The sequence below is a fragment of the Paralichthys olivaceus genome, chromosome 16 (genome assembly GCF_024713975.1).
Source record: "Paralichthys olivaceus isolate ysfri-2021 chromosome 16, ASM2471397v2, whole genome shotgun sequence".
NCBI classification, from domain to species: Eukaryota; Metazoa; Chordata; class Actinopteri; order Pleuronectiformes; family Paralichthyidae; genus Paralichthys; species Paralichthys olivaceus.
Genome location: NC_091108.1, coordinates 13,273,234 through 13,281,908, shown reverse-complemented (window position 1 = coordinate 13,281,908; position 8,675 = coordinate 13,273,234). Strand labels below are relative to the sequence as shown.

Sequence of the window (8,675 nt, the reverse complement as noted above, 5' to 3'; positions counted from 1 at the left end):
TTGTCATGTCATTATAAATATGAATATATGAAAATCTGTTTCTGTGTAAATTTTACATCAACCTGCTCCACGACTGAAACCTCAGACGCTAATGTTGACCAGTGTCTGTTTTTTTTTCCATCAATATATCAAAGCCAACTATAATGAATGATGATTTCCTGATGCCTGATTCCCAAAGCAAAAAAAACAACAAAAAAACGGAGAGAGACCTGTTTAAAGTGCCATGAAGAATCACTAGTGCAATGATTTTATGCACTGTGGTGATGGAGAGCTCAACTATTGCAGTATGCTGTATGTGTGATATGCCTTTGACTTTACATGCTGAATGTTCCGTTCTTTCATCTCGACGTTGGCTTATACTGTTTAAACCGTTTTTTCCTGCAGATACAGAACGCCAGCAGCAGCATTGGAGGGTCTGTTTATACACTACTTTGATGCATCATGCCAAACTAACGTGCTGTAAATATGTAAGAACAAACGCAGACACTTTGTCATGATTATACTGTTATGTTTTCACTTAAACCATGACAGGAGCTGCTTTTAATCCAGAATAGCTGATATGTAATAACAATGATCTATAAGTAGTTTATAAGCAAACCTTCAAATGCACTGAAGTGCTGCGAGGTAACTCTGTAGATCTCAATTCTTTTGTCTTTTTCTGTCGTGTAGTGTCTTGTCTGTCATTGCCAACCGACTGCCATACTGGAGGATCTTGAAAGTACTTCTCAGCATCCTAACTGAATGACTGCGCTCATTCTCCTCTGTTGAATGTCATCCTGTACTGTGCCGTAAGAAGGAAAAGCACATTTTTTTGCATTCTGTAAAGGAGCTGTCCTGTATCATTTGTGAATAGTGTAAATAATCGCGCTGATGGTATAGTGTAACAGTTTGGGTTTTTGGGGGGAGGGTGGGGGTTGTTTGAGCTCTTCTGAGACAGGACTGTGTTTAAAGTGTGAGTTTTCCTTTATTCAGCGACGATGCTGTGAATAAGATGTATGTACAGTATTTACGTGACTTTGGCTGACTGTTGAGCTCAGCCGTATCCTTCCTGTTGTTAGAGTAGAGTTGCAGGCCTGAACTCAGCCAGAACTGAGCCATCTCATTTGACTGGTGCCTGCTGAGTTGTCTTTTGTTTGGTTTGGTTTGGTTTCTTTTGCAGTTGCTAAAATACTGCTGTTATAGTAACCATCAATTTTTGGAGTACTGCTATTAAATGACATTATACAATTGACTGCTAATGTTGTCACGGGTGGTTCTGAACACACACATATGTGCACATTTACAGCTGCAGCTTCACAGCAGTCACAGTAACGTGTATATCATTACTGCTGTTTGTTTTCTTTAAATTAGAATTACTTTTTATCATATTGGCATGTTTAAGCAGAGAGGCAGTTAGTATTTACTTTTCATGCCACAAGAGGGAGCTGGGAACTGGCTTCCATTCTTCTGGCCTGTGTGAGAGTGTGAGAGGCATGAACTCCCATGGGTGCCTGTGCATTGACCAGCATCGTCTGTCTGTGCAGCTAAGCTTGACTCAGACAGTTGTTTCGTTGAGCGGTCTGGAGCAGAGACGAGAATAGCCCTCGTTCTTCGCTCTGATGTAACTCTTTGTGCATCGTGCAGGCAGCACTCACATGCCCATCAACGCAAATTTAACATGAACCTTAACACAGACTGAAAACATGTCTTAACCTTAAAAGTCACTGATTTATGTTATGAGAACTTGCTTTTGTCCCAACAAGGAAAACACGTCCTCATAATGTGACTGTGTAAAAAATTTAAGTTTCCATGACATAAGTGATACCTGGATCGCTGAATTTAGGAGTCACATGGAAAACTTAATTTGTACTTAAACATGTACATAACTTTCATTTTCTGAGAATAAAGCTTACACTAAAATGCAAAATAATAATCATTACTAGTATTAGGGCCATATGAATTTTGAGGATAATGTCTTAATATTACAATAATAAAGTTGTGATGTTACCAGAATAAAGTTGTATTTCAATTAGAAAAGTCATATATTAATGTGCTTGCCAGAGTGATACAAATTCTTGGACCATTGTTTCTTGAGAGGCTACAAACCCTCTTATATATCGCGCAGACGTGACAGACGAAAACTTCAGTCTAACACCAACAAACAGTTACACAATCACAAAAAAGTTTTTTCTCGGTTTCCCCGCCCTTTCCTCTCGGTCTGTGTGGCTCTTCTGTCAGCATAGACTGAGTTTCTTGAAAAGAAATTTAAGCCCTGTTGATGTGGTGCTCATGAGCCAAAAGATTACATATTTATTTATTTGTGCTAAAGTATAATTTAATAGAAATCAAAGCAGCAGAGGTTGAAACATCCTGAATTTTAGAACCTTGACTGTATCAAGCTCCAACACTGGATCCTACAATTCCCATAAATCAACAGTATCTTTCAATCATCCTTCCCAGAGAGTCTCAAGAAGACCTTGATGACAACATGAAAGTATTTTTTTTTACTTACTTCTGTGGGGCACCCTTTTTGTGCTTTCACTGAAATGAATAAAAGTGTTTCATTAGGAAATAATAGCTGATGGAATCAAAGCAGCAGTTTGTGGAAGCAATCCATTCGCACACAAGTAAATATATATGTGCAGGTATATATACATGCTGCCAGTCTGGAGGTGCAGTGTAAAAGTAGTTGACAAGGAAGCCAATGTGGATTGGTGTGTAGCAGACAATGAACACGATCATGTTTGCTGAAACCAGACCAACAATGCTTTTCTTTTCCTCTGACTGGCCATCCACCTTTGACAGAATACAGATGATTTGACTAGAACAAAACAAAATGATCACCAGTGGAGCAAGGAAACCGAAGATGACTAGAATCAGGATGAACTGTATTTGAAGCGGGCGATTCTTGCATCTTTCATAACACGTCCAGAGTCTATCTGGGTAGTTCTCCTTTCGAAAAACCACAGATACTGTCACCAGAAGTCCCCATATAACCAAGCATATGGCAACAGCTGCCTCCTTCTTCTTCCTCCACGATCGGGCCTGCAGGGGGAACCTCACAGCCAGGTAGCGCTGGACACTGATGGCGGTCGTGGTTATGATGCTGGCATACATGTTGATGAAGTGAATGTACAGGAGGAAAGTACATAAGGTGGTCTTTGGCAGGCAGAAGAAGGCATCGAAGATCCTGAAGGGAAGGAAGAGGACAAGGGTAGAGTCAGCTATAGCTAGGTTGAACATGTAGATGTGGGTGTCTGTCCAGGAGTCTCGCTTTGCGATGAAGGCATGCAGAGCTGCAGCATTGATGAGGAAACCCAGGAGGAACACAGGAGTGTAAGCCAAACCATCGAGGATGCCCACCGTACAGTTGGTGTTGGTGATGTTCATGTTTTACTGAAAGAAGTAATGCCATTGGAGTATTTTAGAGTAGAGAAATACTTATTAAGATACAACTCTAAAAAGATGAGCATAAAAAACATAGCACAATAAGCACTAATTCAGTACTAATACTAATACTAAAAAAAATATACGGATTACCATGAAACCTAGTGGAGCCATGCGATATGTGTCAGGGAAGATATTGTTTTGAGACAGATGTGGGACATGCAATCAGTTTAATATATCACAGCAGAACGTGTTTGCTCACCACACTGCAACTTACAATGACAATGCAAGAAATCAACTAGTTGGTGACTCTACTAGATGAATTACAGTATATATTATAAAACCATTTTTGAACGCAGCAGGGGGACATGAGTCCGTGAAATGGTTGCAGTTCCTAATAATACAGGACACACACACACACACACACACACATAAACATAAACACAAACATATAGTTTAGGTAAAAAAAAGCAAGCAGTAAAACACTGAACTTACCGATTGAGCTGAACTCCTGTGCATTAACCTCACTGCAGTCACTTTGAAGGCAGCTGCACCTGTGTCTGCACAGTAAAGTGTTTTAGTTACAGGCTATTGAGTCTCTGACCATTGCACAATTTCCTCTCTAGTCAGTCGTCTTTTTCTGTTTCACTAGATATAACATTAAGTTGAAACTAAATATAGAGCAACCAATAGATAACTGAACTGAACACATTCATATGAGGAAAGTTATTGTAGAGACTTACTTAAAAGGGTCATGCGAAAGTGGCGTGTGTGAAGAGAAGTTGTGATATTGCAGCACTTGATTGTAGCCACATCTCTAGTTTCCTGTTTTTAGTCAATGCTGCTGTGTTTGCATTTTTGAATAAAAAAAAGAAACCGTGTGAAGTAGGAAGAGAAACAAGGTCTCACACGCACACTTGAGGGGAAAGCGCAAATTCAAGAAAGAGCTGCAGATTGGAAAAGATAATAGCAAGATGTCCTTGAGCAGCAAGAGGCACGATTTTAAACACAGTGTATTCACTCTTCGACATCTAGTGAAGAGAAATGGGTCAAAGTTTGGTTCTGTCGGCTGAAACAAGGAGAAATTTCTGCATAAAGCAATATGAAGGTACTGGGGTTTGCTTGGAAAATGTGTGTCAGTGTGTCAGCACGTTGACTGGGAAAATGTTTGTCCCACACAATATTTTCCATTGTCGTACATCAATTGAAGAGTAAAAAATAGCCTGCAATTTCTCCTTAAGCTTGTCGACAACTGACTGAGTGGAACAGCCACAGTCCGCTGATCTAAACCACTGTTTGTGGAAGAACCTTTGTAAATAAAGGTCTGGATTCAATAAGACAGATAACTGGAACAGATTGAGAAATCTTGGAGACATCTGCAGGCCTGTCTCAGCCTTCACGCAGCTCTGGCCAATCTGCTCCATATTCCTGAGTTATTTTGTCAATATGTCCTCAGCAGAGTGTTTCTGTCCAGGCAGACAGATGGGGGCTGAGGGGAGCTGGACTCCAGTTCAACTGAAACACACATACACGAGGAAGACACTGCACGATGACGCTTAATGAGCACTTAATTAGAAATGAATTAGAACCTGGTCATACATAACATTTACATGTGTCAGATCACACTCCACATTCATCTAGAGTAATCACGTGGGCGGGAGGAAGGAAGAAAGTATAGATAGATAGATAGACAGACAGAAAGACAGACAGGCAGGCAGGCAGGCAGACAGACAGACAGACAGACAGACAGACAGATAGAAAGATAGATAGATAGGTTTGAGTGCATGTGACTGATATGTCATCTGTGTGTGTGTGTGTGTGTGTGTGTGTGTGTGTGTGTGTGTGTGTGTGTGTGTGTGTGTGTGTGTGTTGTGTATCTTGTTTTGCTTTGTTTATATTACTGTAACTATTTCTGACAGTGATTAAGACCCTGTTTGTCTTGTGGGGTCTGAATCACTTGTTGATGACAGAGGAAATGTATTCACTGATGCGATTAAGCTTCACTTGAGGATTATCATGACACAAAACCCTGAATTCTGATTGAACATTATGTTAGAGTCAACCTTTGTAAAATTCAGTTAGAGTCATATTCAGTTAATGAGTTTTTATGATTGACAACATTGAAATGGGTCAGGAGCAGAGGACGTTACTGTCAGAATAAAGACAAAGAAACGATAGAGAGACTTGACCAGACTGCACAGATGAAACATTGTGTGCACTGTGATCATTTTGCAGCATCGTACAAACACAGCACTCATACAATAATGTGATAATAAAGAAAGGTGCTCTGAGTTTGTCACACACAGGCCTTCAACTTGGAAAGATGAGGTCATGGTTACAAAACAATATAAAAGAAACATTGAGAAAATGAAAAAGAAGGACTGGTTCTGGCTCCTGGCAACATGAGCACAACGGCTCTCTCTGTAACACTAACCTTAAATGTTTTATACAGAAGAACGGTTTAGTTTGAGAGGAATAAATTGATTTTAAGAGGAAAAAGAGGTCTGTTTTCGTGAGGGAGGACAATGATACAAAGATCCACATTGTACGTTCAGAGCTTCCTGTGTATTTTGCATCACTGATCATAGCTAAAATTAGAATTAAAGTGTCATATGATAAAAAAGTGTTGCACAACTAAACCCAAATCTGGATTTTGTAAGTGTAGCTACAAAAGTCTAGTGTTTTAAGTTACTTTCAGTCGAAATACATCAATGTGAGCAAAGTGCAAATGAGAAAAATATCAGCCTAACGGATAGATTTCAGCATCAAAATGCAAAACTGAAAGTTCATCCAGCCAGCACAGGAAATGGATTGACAGAAAGAAACCGAGAGTGAATATCTGAGGACCTTTATTAAAAGCAAAAAAGGATGGGAGTCTGAAAACCTGATCTGGAAAAAAGAAAAAAATCCTGATGTGCTAAATGGAACAGTTGAGAACACATGACACAAAAACAGATGTCAGAGAATGAAAGTTTTGCAGTATGAAGTTGCCCTTTTTGCTTGTTTCTTGCAGTCAAATCTATTTTTAGTGGATACAGTTTGGTTTCAGGAAAGTTTTTGGCTTGCCCTTTCTAGACAGAGGAGTCGGCCCGCTCCATTAAGTATGCGGCCTCTGAACTGTAATGTAGACTCATTAAAGCCAAAGGGGCAAACCACCATCCCATTAGAGAAAAGGCTGAAGGTTAAGGTGATGCCGCCTGCAGCTCTGGAGATGCAGTGGCTTGTAAATTGTTTGTAATTACCATATTAATGCTGTTTACACTGAAATGATCTCCACAATTAAGACATCTACAAGAAGCCGCCTGAAAGGCAGCGGAAACGTTGGATTAAATCCAGTTTATCAGTGATCACAGCTTGTTTTCCTGCAAGTTATTGCATTCAAATTTTATCAAAAGCTGCTCTATATTTTATTCTCTGAAAATAAAGGCATAAATCTAATCTTGAACAGGATATGAAGGGGGTTCAATATTTCGTATGCAGCCTGTTGTTATCATTAATTTGTTTTAAATCCTTTTAGGCCGATCCTATTTTCGCAGAGATATTTCCCAGATCTAGCTGGATCTGGTGTGTCTGCCTGTCTGTTGGCGTGCACTCCCTCTCCTCCCCTCTGCTAGCCTGTCTCTCTCCAACCATCAAGCTATCTTTCCTCCCTGCCTCCCTGCATTCATTCCTGTCTGTCTGGTGCTGTTTGAAAGTGCCCTTTACACGTCAGTACAGTGGGTGGATGAGCATTGAGAAGATGGTGGTGGTAGTGGTGGTGGTGGTGGGGGGGATTCCACGGCTCTAACTAGGTCAGTGAAGACACACCCCTCTCTCCCCTTGCTGTGCCCCTGCTCTCCACCCTCCTGTCTCCTTCCTCTCTGTTTTTCCCCCCTCTGCTCCCCCCCCCCCACTGTGACGCAATGCAGACTTTCTGCACAGGGCTGCTGTTTCTCCCCTCTGATACCTTTGACTCTGAAAAACTCACAGCACACTCTTGCACTCCATTCTATGACAGTGATGCACGCTGCAAAATCAGCATACAAGCAGACATCAGATGTACAAAGTTGCACTTTTTCACAAATGTCTGTCAAACTGGCTGAATCAGCTGCACCACATGGATCCAGTGTTCAGCTCGGAGTCTCAGTTACTTGGCTCCAGCTTGTTGTTGTGATTACATAATGCTCCCAGCGTTGCATAATGTTTGAGGGGGATGTCAATCTGCAATCAGGCACTTTTACTTTTGGAGTGGCGGTGAATGCTGCCATCAGAAACTCTGTCACTGTTACTGTGCAGCTGCTTTGACAAAACACTTTTTTTTAAGACACTTCTCCTGTGTGCAAATGTGTGCGTGTGCACATGTGTGTGTGTGTGTGTGTGTGTGGGTGGGTGTCAGAGATGATAAAGAACAATCCCTGTATTCATCTGCAGTTTCTTAAACCCCATTAAATACTGAACTTGTGACTAATCATGCGTCTGCGTGCTCTTTTGACAATAATTATGAAATGTGCATGCCATAGACCAAACTCCAAGTATTACATAAGCCCTGCATGCTGTACAACGATCGAAACACTAGATGGCTCTGTTTGTATCAGCTGTGCTGCGATGACTCATCCAGGCAGTTACATATGAGCTGAATGCTAAATCACCAATTCTCACTCATGCTTGATCCTCAGATGCAATGTGGGTATTTTCAGTAAACAGGTGGGACATGAGGATGCAGTGATTCATATGTGATGAAAACAAAAATGTGGGTCGAGAATATGATTAAAATGTTCTGAAATTAGCTGCACGACAAACCACAAACATGAAAGTGATGCATGACGTATGAACAAAAGGAGCCTTTTTGCGAATTCAATCTTCCCTTGTTAGATCATTTTAGCCAGAGAGAGGATCGATTAAAACAACTGCGCTGGTGTTGCATGGAAATGAAAGAGAATAGAGGATGTGAGGGAATAAGGGAGGATGAAAGAAGAGTGAGATAAGGAGTGTATGGGTGTCCAGCGCCCTGTGGATGGCACTTAGCAAATGTAGGTCATCAGGCCAAAGACTGAAGAAGCAAGATGTTCGATGGAGAAGCGACAATAATACAAGTTGTACAATTCTGGGAATAACTTTTCATGTGGATAGAAATGTGTCAGATTTCTATGTGTGAGTGCATATGCATGAGGCACAAATATCTCCCAGTGCATGTGTGTGTCCATTCACACTGAGTCAGAGCACGTTGATTCACAGCGGGGATAAACACAAACAGTTGCCGTGGCAACCCCTTTTTTAGGCTTACCACATCTTTGCATGTCTCATATTTGTGTTTGTATCCGATTTCTGTG

The 8,675-nt window shown here is 40.9% G+C and overlaps 1 protein-coding gene across 1 annotated transcript; it reads right to left on the bottom strand.

Moving 5' to 3' along the window:
- Positions 1-2,254: 2,254 nt before the first annotated feature.
- On the bottom strand, positions 2,255-4,211 carry LOC109642181 (G-protein coupled receptor 35-like). The gene is made up of 3 exons (XM_020106867.2): positions 4,110-4,211; positions 3,862-3,926; positions 2,255-3,375 (listed from the first exon to the last, which is right to left on the bottom strand). Exon 3 carries the CDS (start codon positions 3,367-3,369, stop codon positions 2,518-2,520), a length of 852 nt encoding a protein of 283 aa, XP_019962426.1. The 5' UTR covers positions 3,370-3,375; positions 3,862-3,926; positions 4,110-4,211; the 3' UTR covers positions 2,255-2,517.
- Positions 4,212-8,675: the final 4,464 nt, after the last annotated feature.